At 41.8% G+C, this 26370-nt stretch overlaps 1 protein-coding gene across 1 annotated transcript in view; it reads right to left on the reverse strand.

The window, feature by feature from the left end:
- The window catches only part of RPA1 (replication protein A1), a 53627-nt gene that overhangs the window by 2471 nt on the left and 24786 nt on the right, over nucleotides 1–26370 (reverse strand). Inside the window, exons 6-16 of the mRNA XM_082678509.1 lie at nucleotides 15748–15840; nucleotides 13304–13436; nucleotides 12026–12128; nucleotides 10122–10190; nucleotides 9783–9975; nucleotides 9485–9624; nucleotides 8934–9082; nucleotides 5538–5670; nucleotides 3377–3553; nucleotides 2738–2845; nucleotides 192–278 (exon numbers count right to left, since the gene is read on the reverse strand). Coding sequence (XP_082534635.1) covers nucleotides 192–278; nucleotides 2738–2845; nucleotides 3377–3553; nucleotides 5538–5670; nucleotides 8934–9082; nucleotides 9485–9624; nucleotides 9783–9975; nucleotides 10122–10190; nucleotides 12026–12128; nucleotides 13304–13436; nucleotides 15748–15840 — 1385 coding nt within the window. The remainder of the gene's footprint in view (nucleotides 1–191; nucleotides 279–2737; nucleotides 2846–3376; nucleotides 3554–5537; nucleotides 5671–8933; nucleotides 9083–9484; nucleotides 9625–9782; nucleotides 9976–10121; nucleotides 10191–12025; nucleotides 12129–13303; nucleotides 13437–15747; nucleotides 15841–26370) is intronic.

The raw sequence follows: 26370 nt of genomic DNA on the forward strand, positions 1-26370 counted from the left end.
ATCTGAAAACACGATGATGCTTGGTACCCCAGTGCTGGGAAGATTCAATGAGTAATAAATGCAGGGTGCTTAGCGTTGGGTCTGGAACACAGTAAGCAAGGAACTGACAGTTAACACTATAATGCTGCTGGGGGTGACAAACAGCAGTTCCCCACGGCTAACCCTCCTGCACCTTGGGTGATGTTACTTACATTGTAGGTCTCCAACTTGACCCTGATCCTGAACGTAAAAGATCTGAAGTTGGCATTCTGGAAAACCTCCTCAAACGCTTGCTCGTTCTGCAAAAACAAACGTCAAACGGTAGGCATGGAAACTACCAGACCATCCGAAAATGTCCATAAGATATCTGAAAAGACTTTGAGGAAAATCCTTGAGAAAATGATCACCCCCAGTGGTTTAAAATTTCTTAGGAATGACTAAGGTGACATTTCATCACATAAAACTGTTTAGGTAGAATTTTATTAAAAATTAAGATACTCTACCTAGAGTAGTCAAATTCACAGGGACGGAAAGTGGAACGACGGCTGCCAGGGGCAGTGGACAGTTAGTGTTTAATGGGTCCAGAGTTTCGGCTTAGGAGGATGAAAAAGTTCTCGAGCTTGATGACAGTGATGGTTGTGCAACAATGTGAACGTATTTAATGCCACTGAACTTACACTTAAAAATGGTTAAAATGGTAAGTTTTATGTATATTTTACCGCAATAAAAAAGAAACTGAAACACTCTTCGGAAACACATTTCTAAACTTTAGAAGTCTGTGAGGGAATAGATCTGAGGCTCAGCATCTTCGTCACAAATTGAGAATGGGAGGACACACTCAGACAAAAGTTCAAGTTGTCATATGCATTATTTCAGCCTCTGGATTTACAGCGATGGATTCGGTGAGGAAGTGAGGAAGACAGGAAAAGGAGGCAAAGGTTAGGGAAAAAGTTTAAAAACGATACTCCTCTCTCCCTCTTTCTCTGGCCCCTCAAATAGTATTTGATTAAGCTGCTGAACTAAAAAAAAAAAAAGTCTGGTAAACAGGGATCAGAGAAAGCATTTTATATAAATATGCATAAAATAAATGTACAAGAACTTTTTAAAAAACAGTTCATATCAGTCAAGTATTATCTTTGCAAGCCACCTGAAACATGCAAATAGCTTTATTATATATAGAACTGTTCTGTGTAAAGGTTACTCCACACACACACAAAGTCCTCAGGCTTTCGGATATGTAAATAAAACAATGTGTTAAACCTTCAGAAAATCATACCAGCTGCCATCATTCTTTCAAGACCAGTGAAAGCATGCAGCGCATACTCTAAGAATATCGTAGTTCCCGAGGGAAGAGTTTCTATATGTCCTCATTCACTGGCAGTGAAACCAGCCAAATGTAATAAGCTCATAAAAAATCCTGAAAGGCTGCCTCGAGCCTTAAAATCTGATATGAAAATAGAGGACCAGGCAAAACAGATAAAAGATACCATCATACTTTAAAGTCAATTCCAGTTATTTCTGTAAAAGGGCTTGTTGGGATTATTTTTAGAGAGCTCATGGACAATTTCAAAGAGACACAGGGGCAGAGCTAAACGGACAGAATAGAAGACAGAAAAGAAAAACACACACACACCAAAACAAATGACAAACCCTTTTTTTGTTAGTGGCTTTTATAAGTATCCTAACTGATTTGGAGGAAAACAGGGGAAAAAAATCTACAGATAGATGCTAATTTGTGCGGCCCAGAAAATATAGCTTTTATTGGTCTTTACATGTTTTATCTGAGCAAGTACCTTTCTTAAGTTTAGGATAATTAGTAATCTATCCCCTGAATTAAATAAAACTAATATGTGAAAATACTAATTTATAAACATGAAATGGAGAAAGTTATCTTATGAAAGAAAGTTATTTCATAAGAATTCCACCTGACAACATGAAATAAGCAAGTATCTTATACGTGAATTTAAACCAGGATTTGATTCAACTTTTCAGAAGACTGTTTATTACATTAAAAAGGCACATCTGGAATGGATAAAGATGTGGTACATATACACAATGGAATACTACTCATCCATAAAAAAGAATGAAATAATGCCGTTTGCAGCAACATGGATGCAACTAGAGATTATCATACTAAATAAGTCAGAAAAAGAAAGACAAATACCATACATGTGGAATCTAAAATATCACACAAATGAACCTATCTACAAAGCAGAAACAGACTCACAGACACAGAGAACAGACTTGTGGTTACCAAGGTGGGGAGAGAGGGATGGACTGGGAGTTTGGGGTTAGTAGATGTAAGCTATTACATTTAGAATGGATAAGAAGGTCTTACTGTAGCACAGGGAACTATTCAATGTCCCGGGATAAACCATAATGGACTTAAAGTCCGACACAGACTCAAGAAAACAAGAACAAAAACAAAGGCACATCTGTACTTCAGCTTAGTTCAGAAGACACCTCCCAGCTCTCAAGTGACTGCAGGCACACCAACTCTGGGTGTGCTAACAGTAGCGGGAGAAAAAATGCTGCAAAGTGCTGTTTTTAAAGCATTTTCTATACATTACTTCATGCCTCATTGTTAGCACATCCAAGGTGGACACAATTAGACAGAATCGGATGAGCTCTCCAATAATCATCAGTGAGAAACTATACAACACCCAAAAGCAGCAAACCGAAAAATATGAAAGAGCACAAAATGGGTAAGTGTTATAGCATGGGAACTATTACAGTAATAAGACAAGACGCGGCTGACCTTCTCTTTCAACTCCCCAAGATAAGCAGCGCTTTGTCCAAGGATGGCCTCTGCAGACTCCTGGAAACATGTGACCCACTGATTCTCTTGAAAGTCAGCAATATTTACCTAAAAAACACAACTTTACGTTATTTCAGCAAAGAAATAATGAAAGGAAGACACACTAAGGAGACAGGGAGATTAACTTTTTCTACTCATTAAAATAATTTCCAGGGAAAAAACCCATTTCCACTATATATGCCATATTCTTTCCAAAGAACGTAAAAAGTATCCAAGAAAGCAGCTCAACATGTAAGTCTGGATCACAGCAGGAACACGATGTGGTGTGTATGTGTGATTTCAGACCTCAGTGGAGATACAGCCCAACTAAACTCTCCTTCAGACACAGAATCTGGACACAAGGGACTCAGTGGCCGTCCAGCCACAATGGCCTTTGGACTAAAGGTTTTGAACAAGCCACCAAAGTCCTCTGCATTTTAAATTGTACATCCTTCAGTCACCAGGAGGCACTCCATAAGACAGCTCTCAGTCACTGCTGGCATCCCAGACAACTGGAAAGCCTGAACTGAAGACAGTGCCAGGCACTTGGTAGGCACTCAAGAAACACCACAGTGGTCCTCATCCACCCATTCTACTTACTGACAGGATCATGCGGTACTTGAAATTGGGAAATTCACTGTCACACTTCTCGCAGCGGTACAATCCATTCTGTTGATCAATCACTTTCTTATTGCAGTCCTGAGTTGGGCAGGCCTGGTACATACAGTTCTCTTTGCGAAGATACACCACTGTTGCCACAGAGCTAAAATAGTCGGGCTTCAGCAGAAAAGAGTGACATGAGACACAGAGCACAGGCCTATGTTCAGGACTGGACTTGCCCTTACACATGAGGGGTAAGTGTTTACATATTCTAATTCTCATGATCACAATGTGATTACTGGGAATAATTCATTCTACAGTTTTAGAAGTCACTTGTGCTGATTATAAAACCCATGAAGGTAATAAGCCAAGTTATAAAGCATATTATTCCTTAATAATAAAAGAATTAATTCTAAATTAGACTAAATTAATTAAAACTGAAACAGATTATATGAAAGACAAAGACTTCAAGAGACAAAGACGTGTTCCTCCTGTTCCTCTGCCCCTCCAAAGGTAACAGAACCAGGAAATACAGAGGAATGCAGTAAAATCTAGCAGTTATGTTCAACCATTCCTCCCACATTAAAAACAACAGCAATGATTTCTAGCGTCTCGATTCAACTTTATCTCTATTTGGCCAGGTGTCAGCAAGCTTTTTCTGTACAAAGCTAGACAGTAACTAACTCAGGCTTTACAAGCCATCGGGTCACAGTCTTCGCTGCAGCCACTCACCCTGCTGCTGTGGTGCAAGATCGTCCACAGACAGTATGGAGATGAGAGCAGGCGGCTGGTTTCAATGCCCTTGTATTTGCAACAGGCAGCAGGCTGGATATGGCCCGTGGGCCTGTTTGTGAATCCCCGGTCTAAGTCATCAAATTCAGAATGCAAAAAGACTGAACAAGTGTCTTCAAAGTGGAGACGTCACTGATAAGTAGGTGTAGCAAGGGCCAAGCCATGTGCATGGGCTTTATGTTGCTATTTGCTTTGCCTTTTAACTCTCACGGAAAGGATACGGGATGGATAATTTTGGGGGCAAGCAGTTCCCTCTGGGTGTACTCAATTCAGGGCCAGGTCAGCAGCCTCTGGGGCTTCCTGATGTTTCAGAACAGAAGAGGCGAAACAATACGGTGGATGTTTAAAGAGCTTGGGCAAACCCTCACTCTAAAAGGCCCTAGAGAAGGGCAGTCTCTGAGGAGAATGCCTGAAGGATGTTTCTGTATTTCCAGGTAAGGTCCAGATTCAAAGTGTGACTTGAAAGTTTGGGTGCGAACAGGTACTCTCTAGGCCTGATTTCTTGTTACATACTGTCTACCCCTAGATCTAAGAAAGAGACTGGTTGACAAGAGACACAGATCTGTCCAGTGTTTCATTCTCAGGACGCTGTATAACAGCATTATGAATTGCAGTCACTGACAATGACGAATAAGAGAGTATAGCGAAATGGGACAGTAAGGAATAAAAACTATATTGTATAATATGAAAATAATACAGCAGGAATTACTGGTTTGGGGAGCATAAAGGAGAAATAAATGATTTAAATATTGAATTGCTGACAGAATACAGGTTTAGATTAAGATGGGAGGAGGGTCATTAGATACAAACATTAAAAGGGAAGTTGCAACTAAAGTCAAATACCAGAGCCATTCTTGTCAGAGAATACCAGCAGCGCTCAGCCCACGAGACGTTAATATTTTACAGCCGGTGAGGGCACATGTGAGCCGCCCGATGTCTGACGCTGAGACTGACTAATGCTCAGCGTGAGCTATAATCTCAAAAGCCACCTTCTTGGTATATGGGCATTTCAGTTTGCAGGAACAATCAGAGAAAAGACATATGGACCTCAAGGCAGCTCATAAAATACACAACCTGATTACTGCCACTTCGCTAAGATCCCTCTGAGAACTACACAACTCTCTAAGTCAAAGCCTGAACATCTTTCTGCCTCAACCTACCTGAGGGATGTAACATACTCCTATTCGAAAGCACAGCTCCTTCATTCTGGCCGGGATCCTCAACCATCACGCCATGCTCTGGGCAGAGCCCCAGGTGAGACTCATAGCTCTGAATTAAGGTCTAACAGCTGGTACCACAAATGGAATCTGAAAACTATTGTCTCGCATATTTTACATGCTTTTGTGAAGAAAGCTAGGAATGCAGATACCTTGTCACCTTGGCCCAAGTTCTCTGATTTAACCTCATATAAAGTTTTCCAGTTGGTGTTGCTCCCTCCTATTCCTCCACCCTTTAGATCAGAGATGGAAACGCCAGCTAAGGCTTGTCCTTCCGAGTCAAACCTGAAAAACAAAGAATAACAGGCACTATATATGCTTATTGAATATGATACTTGTTCCTACATGCTATATACGGGCTATCCACTCCCCACCCAACTTCTTCTTTTTCTTTCTTTCTTTTTTTCTTTTTTTGGCTGTGTTGGGTCTTCGTTGCGCGGGCTTTCTCTACCTGTGGCGAGCGCAGGCTACTCTTCGTTGCAGTACGTGGGCTTCTTATTGTGGTGGCTTCTCTTGTTGTGGAGCACGGATTCTAGGTGTGCGGGCTTCAGTAGTTGTGGCACACGGGCTTCAGTAGTTGTGGCACGTGGGCTCAGCAGTTGTGGCATGCAGGCTCAGTAGTTGTGGCTCATGGTCTCTAGAGCGGCCTCAGTAGTTGTGGTGCACGGGCTTAGTTGCTCTGCAGCATGTGGGATCTTCCCGGACCAGGGCTCGAACCCGCGTCCCCTGCATTGGCAGGCGGATTCTTAACCACTGCGCCACCAGGGAAGCCCCGCCCCCACCCCCACCCCTCACCCAACTTTCATAGGTCATGGCCAAGTGAGCTGATGGTAGTATCTTCCTCATTGTATCTTAAGTCTATTGAAGAAATGGAATGACCTCTTTTTTATCTCAATTGCTTTGATGCCCCCCAGTGGTCAAGAAAGACAGTGCCCAACGACCACAGAAACTTTTATTGAATTAGCTTTGCATTATCAACACTGGCCGGAGGGCCCAAGGCCTAAAAACAGTAACCTGGAAAGTCAACAACAAAAAAAGCCACAATGGAGAGCTGTAGTATAGTTCTTTGGGCTACTGATGCTCATTTTTGCTCAGCAGCTGCATTTTTATCATCACTGAAATGTATCAGGATAGAAAGGGACAGTTGACATATTTTAACAGGGTAGCAAAAAGTGTTCCCACGGTGAAAGATCTTTTAAGCCTGGTATAATTTCAAAAGATTATAAGATTCAAAGTCATTTATTAGAAGGTATTTTTCTGTTTCCTTGTAGATTTACCTTCTTAGCGAGATTTTACTCATGCCAATATATATATATATATATTTTTAAGTTATTTTCTTTTTTTAATTTTATTTTTGGCCGTGTTGGGTCTTTGTTGCTGCATGGGGGCTTTCTCTAGTTGCGGCGAGCAGGGGCTACTCTTTGTTGTGGTGCGCGGGCTTCTCATTGCTGTGGCTTCTCTTTTTGCGGAGCACAGGCTTTAGGCACGTGGGCTTCAGTAGTTGTGGCACGCGGGCTCAGTAGTTGTGGCTCACGGGCTCTAGAGTGCAGGCTCAGTAGTTGTGGCGCACGGGCTTAGTTGCTCTGCGGCATGTGGGATCTTCCTGGACCAGGGATTGAACCCACATCCCCTGCATTGGAAGGCGGATTCTTTTTTTTTTTTCGGTATGCGGGCCTCTCACTGTTGTGGCCTCTCCCGTTGCGGAACACAGGCTCTGGACGCGCAGGCTCAGCAGCCATGGCTCACAGGCCCAGCCTCTCTGTGGCATGTGGGATCTTCCCGGACCAGGCACGAACCCGTGTCCCCTGCATCGGCAGGCAGACTCTCAACCACTGCGCCACCAGGGAAGCCCGGAAGGTGGATTCTTAACCACTGAGCGCGCCACCAGGGAAGTCACATTTATGCTGTTATTAAAGTTGAAATTAATTTATGTTAAATTATTATAAAATTGATTACATTTCTTGATCACATATCAGCTAATATGAAGGAAAGGGGGCCCGAGAGGAAGTGTCTCAGAAACATACTTGTGGCAGGGAAGAGTCTGAGATTAAAAACATGCCGATGTTACCCAAAAGGAGGATAACTAGAAGTAACCACATACAGAACAGGCTCCTTACAAAGAGAGCATGGAACAGAATGGATGCCACCCTAAGCTGCAGACAATTGCCTTGTTGTTCTGTCAGATCAGCGGCTAAATCTGTCACAGAGGCACAGCAAGCGCCATAAATCTGTTTCACCACAACTAGCTACATGAGTTTACGGTTTCAAAAACTCCAAGGAGACATTTGCCAGCGAAGACAGCTAACCGGAGTCAACAGAGCAAGGAGAGAGGCAGCCCTTCTTACAGTAAAAACGCCACATCGTTGCAACCAAGATCTAAACATCTCCAGTCCTTGCCTAGTGGGACGTGGACACTGAGCTTCTCTTTGATCAATGCCAAGTTCTTTTATTCTAGAGGCAGCCATGTCTTTTTATGTTGACTGGGATCACAATTATCGACAAGAAAAATACAAAGACCTTAATGTGGGCACGCAACTGAACTGGGGTCGAGCTCCAGAGCCTGAAAGAAAATCAAGCAATAAGAACAAACCAAAGCTGTGATTCCATCTGGTCAGGTTATTACCGAATGGGCCTTCCCTTATAATGCGATGCCAGCTGCCAGAAGAGTTAAATACAGATCCACAGGGACCACATGCACAAGGCTGGCTTAAGTGACATGATCATGCCAGTAGACATTTCATGAAACTATTCAAATACTAGTGCAAATGATTCACATTAGGCTCAAACAAAAGTGGGGAGTATGTAATATGAGCTAATTCCTTAGTCACTCAAACCCTAAGACATGGTTGGAAACCAACACACTCCCCCCTGTGACCACAGCTACACAAATTATTTAAGCTCAGGCTAGTTCCAGGGCTTTCCCTGACCACATCAATGCTTGCACACCATGCTGCAGCTTGAAGTGCTCTTTTAAAGCATCGTTTTAACACCCTAAACAGCTAGACATAGTGAGGAGATTTTAGTAGGCTCTCCTCATCCCCCGAGCGCTTCACGAATAACAACACAATGCCCACAAAGGCCCATTGTGCCCACCGCACTTGAGCAGAGTCCAGTGAATACATACTAGAAGATGCAATCGGCACCAGAGACTGGACGGAAAAAGCAGCACTCTCCCCTGACGCCGCAGAAGCCCACAGCTTTGAGTCATGAAAAGAAAGATGCCTCCGCTCACAGAGCTTCACCGTACAGCTGCCACCACCGGCCTCACCTGCTTCGCAGGATCCAGGTCAGCAGACAGCATTCCCGTCCTAATTGCTCCCTGCGACTCTCCAGGTTTGTCATGGGATTACAGGTCTGTCAGTCGAAGGGCTTTAGAGCCATCCTTTCAGAAGGCACAATGTCTCCAAGAAATACAGGCACTGCTCCACCCAGAAACGAAGCTCTCTGCTTGGCAGACAGCTCATATACCGATCGTGGGAACCAAAAGAACCAGCTCTTCTCCAAACTAAGGCTCAAATAACCCTTGTGTTTAGCCCCATAAAACCTACCATCCACGAAGCTTGTAGGCCTCTGGGATGTCAGGGTTCACAATGACGGTACTCGAAGACAGTACAGAGAGGCTCCGTCCACCAAAATCAGAAACTCTGGCTCCTTTGATCGCCATCACGGGTTGTCTAGAACCATCAAATCTATCAGCCTGCATAACGACAAAGACACCAAACAAATACAAACAATTGTCACTAGCGGGAAGAATGCACAAAACATTTTTACAGAAAACAAGGGAAACAGCCAACAGTAGAGTGAATGCAATAAATGGCACATGGAATCTATACAAGAGAAACTCACACACATCAAAACTAATCGAGAATTAGAGGAAAGAGCGTTTCACTATGTGAAATCTAAATCAGCAAATCTCACAGAAGTAAATCAAATAAAGGTTTTCAAATACTCCCCAGACAGTCCAACCCTTCATTAGGAAGGGTCTACACAGCCGACATGGCCAAAGCCCCACCGCTTCCGGGGCAAGACCACCACCCTGGAAGCTCTTTACGTCTTTGCCTCTCTGCACGTGCTCTGACCTCTCAACGCGGGTACTCACATCTTCTCCCCACAGAGTAGCATTCACCACTTTCCCTGACATGTCCATCAAATAGATATTCCTCTTAGAGACTTCTCTGTTGTTAGACTTCACTGTGATTTTAGTGACATCTTCATAGCTCTTGCAGATTCCGATTATGTCTAAAACACAGGCACAACATTTTAGCAAGAGATGGTCAAGGCTCCCATTACAGCATGACCAGAGGTTGGACAGCAAGCACGGGAGTCTCATGCCTCCCCTATGTGTTGCAAACAGAACTAATAATCACCACTCTCTTCATTCTCGCACACATACTTACCTACAAGTGAGTCTTTAGGCTTGTTCTCTAGGTCACCAACCCCTGTGAAATCAAACTGGACTGTGGGTAAATGATGACCATCTTCACAGGGCATGACAGAAGTCTCATTATTGAAGGTCATCTCATAGTCGTTTTTGACGGCTGTGAACTGTTTGTTGGCAATCTTCAGGGTGCCTTTAGAGAAGTAATAGACCTGTAAAAGAGGCCAAGCTATGGAACGTGCGATAGGCCATCAAATTGGATATTAAAACCCTTTACAGATCACATAGCTCTCCAACAGACAGCATCCCCTCACCCCACCGCTCGGCTGTTCCCGTTCTAGACTCCATGCTACTGTACCTTGTTCACATCAATAAGAGGAAAGAACTTGTCCACTTGCTCGTTGAAAGCAGTCGCTCTGATTTCGCCCTGCAGAAGTATGCGAGAACAGGCTAGAATTGGGGAGTTCAAGTTTTACCAGTGAAAAACAGGACATCTTAGTGTCAAAATGACATCTTTAAAGCAGTAGCACAGTCACCCCAGAAACACCCAGTTCACAGTCACATATTCAAGTTAGTAACCCTGATGAAACAACCCAAGTTTAACTGGTTGATCCCGTTACTGTGCTTCGTTAACCTCAAGTTAGAAACCTAAAAAAATAAATAAATAAAAATTTTCGAACGCTGAGTGACACGACTGAAGCCCCCAGGGAAGTGTGCTGAGCCACTGTGATTCACCAGTTTCCCTCATGTTTGCACCCAGCGAGGAATTACTTCATACTCAGGAGTCACTGCCAAAAATGTTAAAAACAAGTCATACTTTCAAGTTGCTTGTGATTGGATTTTCACTTTTACTTTTCCATCAGTCAAAATGCTACAGATGGAGAAGAAACTTAAATTAACAGCTGAATTTTTAGCCAAATGACAGATGATACCAATAATTTGGTTAAAAAAAAAAATTAGGTTCTGACACCGATTCTGCCCTCACAGTCAATACATTTTAGGGTATTATCCCATCTTTGAAAAACAAACAAAAAAAATAAAAACAAACCAACTGTTATTTTCGGCCCTGTTAGAGGTTTCAACAAATAGGAAATATGCAGCAGTTTGAAAAGAATGCTTGAAGTAAACATTAGGAGTTATAAACAAAACTAATGGGGCTTCCCTGGTGGCACAGTGGTTGAGAGTACGCCTGCCGATGCAGGGGACACGGGTTTGTGCCCCAGTCCGGGAGGATCGCACATGCCGCGGAGCGGCTGGGCCCGTGAGCCATGGCCGCTGAGCCTGCGCATCCGGAGGCTGTGCTCCACAATGGGAGAGGCCACAACAGTGAGAGGTCCGCGTACCGCAAAAAAAACAAAACAAAACAAAAAAACCCTAATGGACAGAGAAATAGCATGACAAGACTTTGTGGAGACTCCACAACATGGCTTTTTCGTCTCTTCATCATGGTTTGGTCTTGTTTAAGAAAAGCATATAGAGGGACTTCCCTGGTGGTGCAGTGGTTAAGAATCCGCCTGCCAATGCAGGGGACAAGGGTTTGATCCCTGGTCTGGAAAGATCCCACATGCCACGGAGCAACTAAGCCCGTGTGCCACAACTACTGAGCCTGCGCTCTAGAGCCCATGAGCTACAACTACTGAAGCCCGTGCGCCTAGAACCCGTGCTCCGCAACAAGAGAAGCAACCGCAACGAGAAGCCTATGCACCGCAACGAAGAGTAACCCCCGCTTGTCACAATTAGAGAAAGCCTGTGTGCAGCAGTGAAGACCCAACACAGCCAAAAATAAATAAATAAATTTATTAAAAAAAAAAAAGAAAGAAAGAAAAGAAAAGCATATACTGTCTGCACAGCCAGAATCCATCTCCCACAGAACCGATCACTTATCACATATCAAGGCTGCTTCATGCCTTCTGCTGTGGCCCAAAGCTCCACTTGGCTCCTAAGCAGACATAACCCCCGGGGCTTCGACTAAGGCTGCCAGCAAGTCAGACAGTGTCTCTGGTTTCTCCTGCCCGTGAGGCTACTTACCTTTAGAAAACTAATTTCTACTGCTACAAATGCGTTTGTTTGAGATCAAGGATTTTATTTATAATTTTAACCCTTTGCCCCCAGACAGCATCAGAAGACTACAATAGAAGAAAAACAAGAAGAATCGTGTTTCTTCTTGGCTTACTATTGTTTTTCACCTCACAGGCCTGCACAGAGATGAGCCCTGTTTCTCAGAGTCGAAGACTCCTCTTTCCCCACTTGACAAATACTCACACTCTCATCAACTAGTTCTATAGAGAAGAGTTTCCCTTCCCCTCGGGAATTGCTCCAGGTACGGATCTGACTTTTGTTGGTAACACGAGCACAAATAGTCCACCTAAAAACCAAATAGATTATATTAGTGTTTGGAGTCTTATTTGGGAAAGATCTGAAAGGTTCCCTATCATCTTCTTATAGCCTTTCTTATCTTATGCATATTCCATTTTTCAGTGTAAGCTGTATTTTAATCCAGCTAATTAAAACCCCACGATGACATCCAGGTTTGACAGTTTGTAGAATAAGCAAATAGTAAAACACACAAGGTGATTTAACACTGACTCATTCTCCTGTCAAATAAGTAAATTTATGAACGCTCTCCCTTCTCCAAAAAGCATCACCAAGGCAACACTATCCCCTTAATGAAAGGTTCTCAGCTAGAAAATGCAGTAATACCAGCAATTATATTTTGCCGCTATTTTCAATCATGGGAACTGATATAACTGACGTCAAACTTCTGTCTCGTTTCCAAGACACACTGAATACAAATACAGGGGTATGGAACGCGGTGTTGGTTCAGGCACCAAAAGAAAACACTCTCAAGCACTATGACCTCAGACAGAGGCCACTAAGAAAGGAGATACGAGGTCTGACACCCAGTCCTAGGGCCCATCCTGAGCGGAGGTGCTGGCACATTAGCTACCTTACTCATAATTTCACAGGGGAACAGATCTGCCCTATATTGCAAAGAACTGAAGAACAAACAAAAACATAGCTGAAAGAATTCTGAAACGAGTACTCACTAATTTTCCACAGCTAAAATTAATTTTGAATGGAAAGAAGTCATATAAAAGAAATATCTGTTCAGGCTATATTACTATGGTTAATACAAACAGCACAGATTCTTTTAGCCAACTAAATCAGAGTAATAATTTTTAGACTAAAAGTCACCTATTTATATGATAAGATGAAATACCTTCTGAATTAGAAAATTTATTCTTACTCATAGGACTACCAACTGATTCTTGAAACATTAAATCTTTTAAATTTCAAATTCTTTTAAAACGAATGAAATTCCATAGGCTATGAATGATTGCTCTTTTTGCCATTCTTTTATTGAGAGTTAAAGGTTGCCACAATTTGTTATCTCCTCCCCCTCTAGAGAAAAAAAAAAGGAGGAAACCTATTTTATGTGTGGTAATCCTGAAGTTCACATATAAGTAACTCAAGAGCTCATAATAACCTCTTATATTCTTTTCTAAGTCCCTTCTAAACTTATTCCATGAAATAACTCACTTGGACTGGTAAGGGGTGAGGCTGGCAATGGGTACCACTTTGGCCTGTGTTGCCCCGGAGCTGTTCCCTAGGCTGGTACCTCCAGGTTTTGCAAATGTCTTTGAGGCACCAAAAGTCTTAGATACAGTAGAACCTTTCAAAACAAACACAAAGAAGGACAATCATTATTTTATTTAAATTTTATAGTAAGTTTTGCAAGAACTCTCAATTACTAGTGACATCATACAAGATGAGAGACAAAGTTTTTCCTTTTAAATAATCAAGAGATTTGGACATCAAACAGAGACTGAAACAGGAGGCTAGAGGCAGATCTAGGAAGAAGGCTGGGCACACAGATGTTCACGACTGTATCTGCTGACTTACACCCTGAGGTCGAGATAATAATGGTAATGAATCCAGACACTGCTATTTCGGAGGTCAACCCTCTTAAACTTTTCCCGTGTTATCAACAGGCAGGATAATGGGTCAGAGAAAGAAAATCAACCTTCTTGACTAGTAAAACTGATGACAAGTCACTAGTTGCATAAGAGAAAAAGCAAAAGGAAATGCTAGGAATTAAGGGACACAGTGGGTGAACCACTCGAGGTGAAGGATACCTATCATAAATATATCGCCTCAAAACATCCCCAGAAAACTCCCAGTTCTCCACTGGTCTTACAGGCACGGAAAGTCTAGAATGAAGTTTACGGGATTGGGTTTAGTTGGGAGCAAAGGGCAAGAATCAGTTCTCGGTTCAAGACAAGTAGGTGGCTGGCTTTCGTGACCCCTTCTTGACTCCTTTATCCAAGCCTAAGAAGCTGTCTTGCACTTGGGAAGGATATGTAGTTACGTAAAGCCTGGAAGCAGATGAAATCTTTTACATGCACGCTGTTTCTATAAAGCTTCAACCTCCAAATTCAGAAAAGATAATTTAGTCCAATGATTTCATATATTCTATATCAAAACATTTCTTCAGAATGGCATCTGGCTAGAAATGTAAATCTTCCATTACTTGGCATTTATTTATTGAGTTTCCACAGCCCGTACTGCACTATTCTAGGCATTTGTAGCACTTAGTAAAAGATATACATACACGGTCCCAGATCTTCAAATTTTCTCTTCTAACTGGGGAGTCAAGAAACGACTACACACACAACAGTAACAATTACCTCAAGGTGACACAAGGAAGCACACATACTCTATTTATAATATTTATGATATTTATGATATATTTATGATACTCTATTTAGAATATTTATGTGTGCGTCTATATACATACCTAGTATACAATAAACAATTCTATAAAACACACACACATCCAGTTTTCATGCTGGCAGGCAGCCTCCCCTCCATACACTTCCAGTCCTTTTCCTTTCAGCACCCAGTTATGTGTTTAGGGAATGTTAACTGATTTTTTAAAATCAATCTCAATATAAGCCAAAGATAGACAACTGGAAAGATAAACCCGTAGGGGTGGGGGGTGGGAAGAAGAATAACATACTATTTGTATTCTAGCCTAAGGAAGTAACTTTTAGGGTCTTTACCATTTTAGATAAGCTATTCTACCACCCCCCCTCCAACAGTACCTAATTTGAGAGTTCTGTATAAATAGATCCACTTAGAACGGGAGATGGATAGAAGATAGCTAGCTCTTGCAAGGTGGATAAAAACATCAAAGACTAATGGGGAAAAAGACTTATGTCCTGCTAGTTTCAGAGAAACATTAGTGACGTCTTAACCCTGCTTTTCTTAGAATCTTAGCATTGAGAAATAGAAACTAATAGTTGAGGGGAGGGGAATAGGTGGTGTATGTGAAGCTGGGACAGAAAAAAGAAACTCTAAAAATAAATTCCAACCAAACTCTACAAATCATAATTTTCAATGGCGACATCCCACATGAGGAGGTTCCTAAAGCAAAGGCCAGAAAGTAAACAAGATGATTCCATTACAGCCTCTCAGGACGCGCTGAAGAGAAAGTTAAAAAGAAGAAACTATTTCTCATCCGTGAGACAGAGAAGCAGGACCTATGACCAACATAAATGGTACTGTCTTCAAGCTAAGATAAATACCCACAAGAGCCCCAGATGGGAAACCTGGAGACAGACAAGTCAAATTTAATAAGCAGATCCTAAAGAGTTAAAAGGTGAGAACTTGAAAGGTATGTCATTCACAAAGTCAAGAGGGTGTAAGTGAGAAACTACCAGATAAACTGTTAACAAAGAACAGTGTATAATTCTGATTTTTTATAAAAAAGCATATTAAGTATCTTTAAAAGACAGTCTTTAATCATTTTTTCAATCACACACTTTACAATAATTCCAGGAAGAATTGGAATTATTCTTTGCAAGAAGCAACTGTCATGAACAGCATTCCGAAAACTCCCTTTAGTCTCAGATTAAATTTCAAACCATCATTCGAAAGCCTGACACACACAATCAGCGTGCATCCTCACGTGGCAGCCTTACCCACTCCCGAGCTCCCATTCTGTTGCTGGGGCCTGCTGGCTGGTGGACTGGCTGCTGAGACTGGAGGAGGAACTGCTGGCTGCTGTCCTTGTCCTGGTGATCAAAAGAGAAAGACCATTTTAGTGCAAGTAATTTGGGTTAAGAGACTTAAACTTAAGTAGAAGAAATACTCTGAGAAAGTGTAAATTTGTGATTTTGTCAAAGACTCTTGTGGGTTGGAATTCATGCTGGGGCACTCAACTGCATGCAGCGAATGTGCTAGGGGTTCACACTTATGTTTTCATTACCTAAAAGGTTGGCTCCATTTACCTCTCACCTGCTTATAATTGATAGCTTTGGGTTTTAATGAGGTTCTCCCCTAAAGCCTTGCCCATTTCTCCCACCTGAACCTGAAGTAAAGTCACTGAGCTGAATCTGTGACATTACCACTATTTCCATAGCAACAAATCGATGTTATCAACAGAACTGTGTTCACGGCAGGATCTATCAGAAGAAAAAGCTGGGTGGTAACAAAAACCTAAAAGCAGTTCAATTGTCTCTGAAGTGCTCCTGCTTCAAAGGGAAAGAAGACATTCAGAAAGGATTCTACCCTTTCCTTCCCAAACAAAGCAACCTTATTTTGCAACTGACAGTTGGTGGAAAATAAGAGTTGAAAGCGCCTTCGGTACTGTGAAGGCTAGTGAACTGTCACAGCAGGAGAGATGAGGATGGAGTTCAGAAGCAGCTGTGGCGGGGAGACAGTAAGATTAAAAGGAAAAGGAGGGGAAACGAACATGTCTCTCAAGCATAAAATAAGAAATGCCACACCATCAGAGTATTTATTTGCCCCTCACCCCTTCTACAAATGTTTATGAAACTGAAGAATGTTAAAATTGCAAAAATACACTTAATTTTAAAAAAATCATAGATCTATGGAATTTGATGTTGCCTTTGTGATTGGCACTAAAAGTAGAAGTCAACCCAATCCGGGCTGCTCACTAAGAGTGCTTGCAGCACACAAGTGCAGCTCAAAACATATCCTAGAGAGCCCTTAGAACAGACATGGTGAGCAGCCCTGGAAAAGCTCCCTGCCTGCCGCCTTGCCTCTGCTTCTTCCACCACTGAGTTTATTCCTGCTGGGTTTTCCAAGGCCCTAACTCACATGGGCACACTGCACACTGATTTCCTTTCCTCCTGCCAAAGTTACTCTTAACTGGTACAACTAAATGGGAGTTAACAGTGCCTTTAAAGAGTAAAATTAATTTAGCATCAAATTAAAAGGGTTAAACATAACTGATTATGTAGTTCTTCCTACAGAGAGAAAAACTGAGAGGCCTCATTTACAGGGAAAAAAGAGCCAAGGTTACTGACAATGAATTTTTGTGTTTACGTTTTAGCTTTTCCATTACCTCTGAATTTACAGAGTGTCATATGAGATTGCTTGGGAGGACTGTTCTCCTTTGACAATGTGTCTCATGAAGGAACATTCTGAAATTCTACAGTGAACCTTTTTTTAAATCAGTAGGGAAAAGATGAGTTGCTCAGTAAACAGTATTGAGGCCAAGTGGTTGGAAAAAAATTAATCTGTAATTTTTTTTTTTTTTTTTTGGCTGCGTTGGGTCTTCATTGCTGCGCACAGGCTTTCTCTAGTTGCAGCAAGCGGGGGCTACTCCTTGTTGCAGTGCGGTGGCTTCTCATTGCGGTGGCTTCTCTCTTTTTTTTTTTTTTTGGCGGTACGCGGGCCTCTCACTGTTGTGGCCTTTCCCGTTGCGGAGCACAGGCTCTGGACACGCAGGCTCAGCGGCCATGGCTCACGGGGCCAGCTGCTCCGCGGCATGTGGGATCTTCCCGGACCGGGGCACGAACCCGTATCCCCTGCATCGGCAGGCAGACTCTCAACCACTGCGCCACCAGGGAACCCCGGGTGGCTTCTCTTGTTGCGGAGCACGGGCTCTCTAGGAGCATGGGCTTCAGTAGTTGCAGCACAGGGGCTCAGCAGTTGAGGCACACAGGCCCTAGAGGGCGTGGGCTTCAGTAGTTGTGGCACATGGGCTCAGTAGTTGTGGCTCCCGGGCTCAGGAGTTGTGGTTCGCAGGCTCTAGAGCACAGGCTCAGCAGCTGTGGCGCACGGGCCTAGCTGCTCCACAGCATGTGGGATCTTCCCTGAACAGGGCTCAAACCCGTGTCCCCTGCATTGGCAGGCGGATTCTTCACCACTGTGCCACCAGGGAAGTCCCTTAATCTGTATTTTTACCTGCTTCATGAAATTTTATTCAAATGAACCAAAAGATTTAAACATTCAAAGATAGAACCATGAAGATACACAAATCCCTGCTATACTCCACCCTAGTTCCTCCCCCTCCCACTGTCTCAAACACATCTACACTCTCAAGTCCCTTCCTCCTCTCCACGCCCGCTTCTCCAAGTATCTTGCTGAACAGGACATGGTCACAGGATCTTGCTGATCTCTTACATTCATTTCCATCAAAATGTAACTAACCTTTATGAGGTATCTATAGTAGAACGGTGGTTACCAGGGACTGGTGGGAGTGGGGAGCGACTGTTTAATGGGTACAGAGTTTCAGTTTGGGGTGATGAAAGAACTCTGGAGGTGGATGGTGGTGGCGGTTGCACAACAATGACTGTACTGAACGTCACTGAACGATACAACACTTAAAAAATGACTAAGATGTCAATTTTATGTTATGTGTATTTTACCACAATTTTTTAAAATGTAACTTATCTATTTACCTATTGCAAGATCAATATTTTTAAACATTTTAACATATGGATTAAAATTAATGCTATAATTTCTTTTTAGTAGTACATAATATAATGGTATAGTTTTATAATCATTGGATTCTTAGAGTCAATGAAAATAGTATATTTAACAAGACTCCAATTAGGCCCTGTAATAGACATGTTCATAATAGCTACAATTTTCTGAATGCTTACTATGTACCAGGTACAAGGTTAAGTGCATTATTCCATTTACTCTTTAGCTCTCTATATAAAATATATATAGATAGCATTACTGTACTCATTTAACAGATGAAAAAAAGTGGGTTTAAGAGGTCAAGGAACTTGCCCAGAGTCACACAGGAAGAGATAGAACCTAATCTCGAACCCAGGTTTGTCTGACTAGATCTATTCAACTTCACCACCATCCAGTTAATTTTTAATCCTAAGCAACCAATTCTGGAAGCCAGAACTCTAATTATATAAAACATAACTAATAACCACAATATCTGGTAGTTAGGAAAAGCTACTAATCCATTTATTAGAGCAATCCCTAATTCCTGCTTTGGACCACATTTGTAAATCTGGCACAAGAGACAGGAGACATTCCCAAGCCAAATGGATGGCAAGAACGTTGGTGCATTCTAAATAGCAACAAGTGCCCTTCAATTTAATGCACTGCAATACAACCAATGACCGGAAGACGTAAAAGACATCAGTACACAACTAAATAATCATCTTCCTGAGAATTAAAATTATACCCCAAAGCAGTAATACAGATATTCAACTTCTGATAATCTTCAGTTTTATGTCACCTGCAAACCAAATCATTCCAATAAGGTGGATCAAGGTCATAATTCTTAGACCTTTTCGCTGTATGCTAGCTTCCTATCGCCGGCTCTGACCCGGGAGGGATATAGGATGTTTAAAAGCAGACTCCAGCTCCTCAAGTTACTTGCACTCACACCTATCACTTTTATTATCATTATAATAGTAAGTGAGCCACCAGCTAAGAAAAATCAGCCAACAGACAACAGAGTATACAGAGTAACAAAAAACTCAATTTCTACCAACAATTACTTTCTTAACAACCACCACGAAGAATTTAAGGAAGAGTCAATCCAATAATTACAATTTCTTATTGGCAGAAAATGGACAGAGTTACGCTGAAAAAAATTCCAGCTAGTATCTTCCAATAATAAGTGATACTAATAGCTAAGCAACAAGTTAAGAAATTTAAGTCTAAGTATAATACTGTGGTTAGAAATAGTGTACGTTCATAGAACTAATATACATACTGATTAAAAAATATATAATGGTAAATGTGGGAGATTTAAAGCCATCCAACCCAATACTGTATGAAAAATGAACTGTGTTTGAAATTTTACTTGTCACATTTTGAAAATTCTGTAAGTATCTTTACTTAATGTGGTACTAGTACCATGAGACAATTTCAATGCACATTTTGGAATTCCTCTGCCTATTTCTGGGCTGGGTCTAGTGAGTCAGGTCATCTGATACGTCACAGGTCTGGGTTAGGTGCTAGGAGGATACAAATCTAACTTTAGTTCTCTATCCACTAGTAACAGTCCCCTTGCTTTCCAATAGACAATTAGAAACCATTTCTGTCAAATACACCCATAAGGTAGTAGTCACTATGACAAAACTACTTTCATGATGGCCCAAGTAACAATGTTGTTATTGATCCGGTTACAATGAAATTCAACAGCAAATACTCCTTAACAGCAAAATTCTGTCTCATCCCTCTGCACTTTAACAGACCCTGAAGAAAGGGAAGAGCCAGAGGAACTGGGTATTGAGACAAAGGAGTGTTTTCCATAGTTGTATAGTTCTGACCTCAAGTGGTAAGCATCTTTTAACCCTTTCATCCCATCTTTACCTCAAATACTTTTGCCCCTGAAAGGCAAAACGTCCAAAGCAACCATTCAATTAAATACAACATAAAAAATGTAAGAAATCTGGCCAAAGGTGCTAAGCTGAGCATAATCATCTCTCCCTCACCCTTACGGCATCCGAAGATTTCATAGAGATACTAAGTATCACTTTGTCTTGACTCTCCTTCCTAAAAGCTGAGAATAAGATAACCAACATGCTCATTTTAACAAAGTTTTACTAATGCAAAACAATTGTGATGTTCCAATTTAATATTTTAGAATTCTACCTGAATAGCCTCCAGCTTTCCCTTTCCAATTTAAAACACCAAATTATTATGTTTGGTGTAGGTAAAAATTAAATCTAGAATGTTTCATTTCTGGAAGAAGCATGGTGATGACCTACTCCAAAACCTTCCCACTTCTAAAAATCAGAGAGCAACAAGAAGAATGAGTACCCGTCCCATAAACAAACATCCCACATACAGACTGCATCTTTAGTGAAACTAGGGGAAAAAGACAAATTCAAAGTATGTGAAAGTGAAGCCCAAAACACCACAAATCAAGACATCACAACTGTAAGAGAGAAGCAGCATGGATGATTTAAATACAAACAATGAAACTGCACAAGTACTAGAATAAAACATGGGTGAATACCTTTATAGCTCAGTGAGGAAGACCTTTCTAACTATGGCTCAAAACCCCAAAGTCATAAAAAAAACAGAAGAACTGGAAAATTCAACTTCATAAAAACAAAAGTAAACTGCTGCATAGCAAAAAAAACCCATAAGCAAAGTCAGAAAGACGTTGTAATTCATATCAGAGACAAAGGACTAATTCCTCTATTTTTTCTTAAAGAACTCTCTTAAAAATTGAGAAGAAAAAGATACACAACCCACAAGAAAAATGGACAACACAACAGTTCACAGAGAATAAAAAGCCCTTAAATATTTAAAAGGATGCTAACCTTGCTCAGAATACAAATTAAACACTACATTGAGATGCGAGTTTTCATCTATCAGATTGGTAAAAAAAATCAAAAGATTAGCAACATACTCTGTTGGCATAGCTGTGAAGAAACCAGTATTTTCACATACTGCTGGAATGCAAAATGATACTATGCTATGGAGGGAACCCAAGCATATCTACCTACCACAAAGGCATTTATCCATTGATCCAACAATCTCACCTCTGGCAATCAAATCCCCTCTGACCATGTACCTGCATATGTATAAAGCTATCTGCTGCAGCACTGTTTTAATAGCCAGAGTATGGAAACACCCAAGTGCCCATCAATAAAGGGCTGCTTAAACTATGGAATAGTCACACAACAGAACACTCTATACTGTTAAAAAAATAAATAAAAATAAGGAAGATCTCTAAGTATATTTATGAAAATATCTCTAGGCCGAAATTTTTAAAAAACACAACAGGATAAAAAAAAGAGACAGGATAGTGTACATAGTATCCTGCCTTTGGTGTAAGCAAAGTGGATTATGAATGAAAATATATAATTTATGTATTTGGTTATATTTTCATTAAGAACCACCTGAAGGGGGAATTCCCTGGTGGTCCAGTGGTTAGGACTCCAGGCTTCCACTGTAGGGGGCCCAGGTTCAATCCCTGGTCGGGGAACTAAGATCCTGCAGCTGCATGGCATGGCCACAAAACAAACAAACAAACAAACAAAACAAAAAACCACCTGAAGGGACTTTCCCGGTGGCACAGTGGTTAAGAATCCACCTGCCAATTCAGGGGACATGGGTTCGAGCCCTGGTCTGGGAAGATCCCATATGCCATGGAGCAACTAAGCCCATGCGCCACAACTACTGAGCCTGCACTCTAGAGCCCACAAGCCACAACTACTGAGCCCGTGTGTCACAAGTACTGAAGCCTACGTGCCTAGAGCTTGTGCTCCGCAACAAGAGAAGCCACTGCAATGAGAAGCCCGCGTACCGCAACAAAGAGTAGCCCCTGCTCGCCACAACTAGAGAAAGCCTGCGCACAGCAATGAAGACCCAACACAGCCAAAAGTAAAAAAAAAAAATTAATTAAAAAAAAAAGATGTGGTCTATATATACAATGGAAAGCAAAAGCTTCATTCTTTGAAAAGGTCCATAAAATTGATAAACCCCTAGTCAGACTTATCAGGAAAAAAAAGACACAAATCACCAATATCAGGTCTAAAAGAGGCGACATCACCACAGTTTCTACAGACGCTGAAAGGATAATAAGGGACTATATTTATTTTATCCAATCTAATAGTTTGTCTTTTAATTGGAACATTTATTCTATTTACTTTGATATAGGCCAATAAATTCAACAACTTAAATAACGTGGTCAGATTTCTTGCAACACACAATCAATGTGAATGACTATGTATCTGTTACAGAAACTGCATTTGTAGTTTAAAGCCGTTCCATAAAAAAATATATCTGTATCAGCGCCAGATGGTTTCACTGGTAAACTCTACGGAATATTTAAGGAAGAATTAATACCAATTCCACATAAACTCTTGCATAAAATTTAAGAGGGAACACTTTCTAACTCATTCTCTGAGGCCAGGATTACTATGATACCAAAATTAGACAAGGTATGACAAAATTACAGACCAATACCCCTCATAATATAGATGTAAAAATTCTAAACAGGGCTTCCCTGGTGGCGCAGTGGTTGGGAGTTTGCCTGCTAATGCAGGGGACATGGGTTCAAGCCCTGGTCTGGGAGGATCCCACATGCCGCGGAGCAACTGGGCCCGTGAGCCACAACTACTGAGCCTGCACATCTGGAGCCTGTGCTCCGTAACAAGAGAGGCCACGATAGTGAGAGGCCCGTGCACCGCGATGAAGAGTGGCCCGCGCACCGCGATGAAGAGTGGCCCCCGCTTGCCACAACTAGAGAAAGTCCTCGCACAGAAACGAAGACCCAACACAGCAAAAATAAATAAATTAATAAACTCCTACCCCCAACATCTTCTTTAAAAAAAAAAAAAAATTCTAAACAAAATCACATCAAGTGGATTTGCTTGATTTAGCAAATCAAATCCAACAATACATAAAAAGTAGAAAGAGATCATGACATAATACGTACCCCAGAAATCATAGATTGGTTTAGCATTCAAAAATTAATGAATGTAATTAACCAATGAAAAAAGAAAAACGATATGATCATCAACAGACACAGAAAAAAATTTGACAAAATTCACCTTTTATTCCTGATAAAAACTCTCAGCAACCGAGGAATAGAAGTAAAGTTCCTCATAGTGATAAAAAGAATCGATGAAAAACCTACAGCTAACATAATATAATACTTAAAGGAACAAGACGTAATAGTTAAAGGAACAAGACAAAAATGACCAGTAAGGGTTAATATTTTTTCTTATGTATTGGCCATTTGTTTTCCTTCTACTGTGAAGTGTTTCTTCTCATCCAATGCCTGCTTTCCTACTGGAGAATTTTTCCTTGAAAAAAATAGTATCAATAATAATAATAATAAATATAAAAAAATTTTCCCTTGTAAAAAATTTAGTAAATATTAAAGACTAACACTTTGTCAGACTTATCTTTTGTAACTATTTTATCCTAGTTTATGTTTGCACACCTTTCTATTTCTAACATGCAAAATTTTAAATTTTAATGTAATCAAATATTGTGAATTATTCCAATCCATTTATAGAGCCCCATTCTCTTTTATTTCTTTAAAATATTTATTTTATTTTTATTTATTTATTTTGGCTGTGCCAGGTCTTAGTTGCGGCATGCAGGATCTTCATTGCGGCATGTGCACTCCTTAGTTGCAGCATGGGGATGCCTTAGTTGCGGCATGCATGTGAGATCTAGTTCCCCGACCAGGGATCGAACCTGGGCCCCCGGCATTGGGAGCGCAGAGTCTTACCAGCTGCACCACCAGTGAAGCCCCCCATTCTCTTTATTTATTTATTTTTTTAAAATTATTTTTGGCTGCGTTGGGTCTTCATTGCTGCGTGCGGGCTTCTCATTGCAGTGGCTTCTCTTGTTGCGGAGCACGGGCTCTAGGTGCGCGGGCTTCAGTAGTTGTGGCTCATGGGCTCTAGAGTGCAGGCTCAGTAGTTGTGAAGCACGGGCTTAGTTGCTCCACGGCATGTGGGATGTTGCTGGACCAGGGATCGAACCCGTGTTCCCTGAATTGGCAGGTGGATTCTTAACCACTGCACCACCAGGGAGGTCCCTAGTTTTATTTTTAATGGTTTCATTTTTTAACTTTTTAAACAAATCTGGAATTTATCTTGGTGAACAATGAGGCTCTAATTTTTTTTTTTTTGGCCGTGCCGCACGGCTTGTGGGATCCTAGTTCCCAGACCAGAGATTGAACCCGGGCCCTCAGCAGTGAGAGCATGGATTCCTAACCACTGGACCACCAGGTAATTCCCTCTAATTTTATGTTTATTTGACTTGATGGAGGGGCAGACAAGCCTTCTCGAGTCAGTGATTTGATGATTCTTTGACTTTTTTTCTAAACTATTATTGTCTCTCTTGTTCAAAGTAATTAAATTTTTCTGATTTCATTGGGCTTTCCTATATATTTTCACAAGAAAATAAAAGTTATTATCAAGAGATAATCACTGTTGAAAGGATTCTGGAAAGACAGCAGAGTAGGAAGCACCAGGAATCTATCTCTCAACCTAGACTACAACTGCCCTGGCAGAATTCGTCTGTTGTAACTACTTTGAATTCAGAAGTCTATAGAAGGCTTGCAACTTCAAAGGAAGGCTTGGTTGGTGAATTTCCACCAATACCAGCCCTTAGCACAGTAACAGCTACCCATTCCCCACCCCTCAGCCATGTGGCACACAGCAGTGGACCTGTTCCTGGAGCAGCCTGCACACAGTTTCTGGAACTGAGGTGGGCAGAAAGGACCCTGTCCTCCATATACTGGGGATCTGTGCTGTGAATGCTGCTTCTGATCACAGAGGTGCAAAGAGACAGTGACCACTGCGGTTGCTTCCTCCAGTGTTGCAAGCCCTAAGCCCTCTGATGCAGTGCCTTCCAGGGATTTAAAGGGCTGGCACTCTTTCTTCCCATTTCATTTTTCTCTTCTTCCCCTTTTGGGAGGCCGACATTAAAGACTAAGATATTCAAAATAACTGCTAGAGGGGCTGGAGGTCGAACTAATTACCAATGATTCAATCAATCATGCCCAAGTAAGGAAGCCTCCATAAAAACCCCAAAGGGCAGGATTTGGGGAGCCTCTGTTGGTGAACACATGAAGGTCCAAGGCAGATGGCACACCCTGAGGGCATGGAAGCTCTGCACCCCTTTCCCCATACCTCGCCTTATGCCTGCCCTTCTACCTCACTGTTCCTGAGTTATAGCCTTTGTAATAAACCGGTAATCTAGTAAGTAAATTGTTTCTCTGAGTTCTGTGAGCCACTCTAGCAAATCACTCTAATTGAACCTGAGGAGGGAGTTGTAGGAAGCTACAATTTACAGCTAGCTGGTCAGAAGCACAGATAACAACCTGGACTTACTTTTTTATTTTTTTTTAATTTTATTTATTTATTTTTGGCTGCATTGGGTCTTTGTTGCTGCACGCGGGCTTTCTCTAGCTGCGGTGCACAGGGGCTACTCTTTGCTGCGGTGCGCGGGCTTCTCATTGCGGTGGCTTCTCTTGTTGTGGAGCACGGGCTCTAGAGACGTAGACTTCAGTAGTTGCGGAGTGTGGGCTCAGTAGTTGTGGCTTGTGGGCTCTAGAGCACAGGCTCAGCAGTTGTGGCGCACGGGCTTAGTTGCACCGCGGCATGTGGGATCTTCCCGGACCAGGGCTCGAACCTGTGTCCCCTGCATTGACAGGTGGATTCTTAACTACTGCGCCACCAGGGAAGTCCCAGCCTGGACTCTGGACTGAAGGGGAGCGGGTGTGAGGGGTGGAGGCAGTCCAGTGGAACTGAGCCCTTACCCTGTGAAATCTGAGGCTAACTCCAGGTAGCTAGTGTCAGAACTAAAATGAATTGTAGGAGACCCAGCTGGTGTCCACA

This window comes from Grampus griseus, assembly GCF_964374135.1.
Source record: "Grampus griseus genome assembly, chromosome: 20".
NCBI classification, from domain to species: domain Eukaryota; kingdom Metazoa; phylum Chordata; class Mammalia; order Artiodactyla; family Delphinidae; genus Grampus; species Grampus griseus.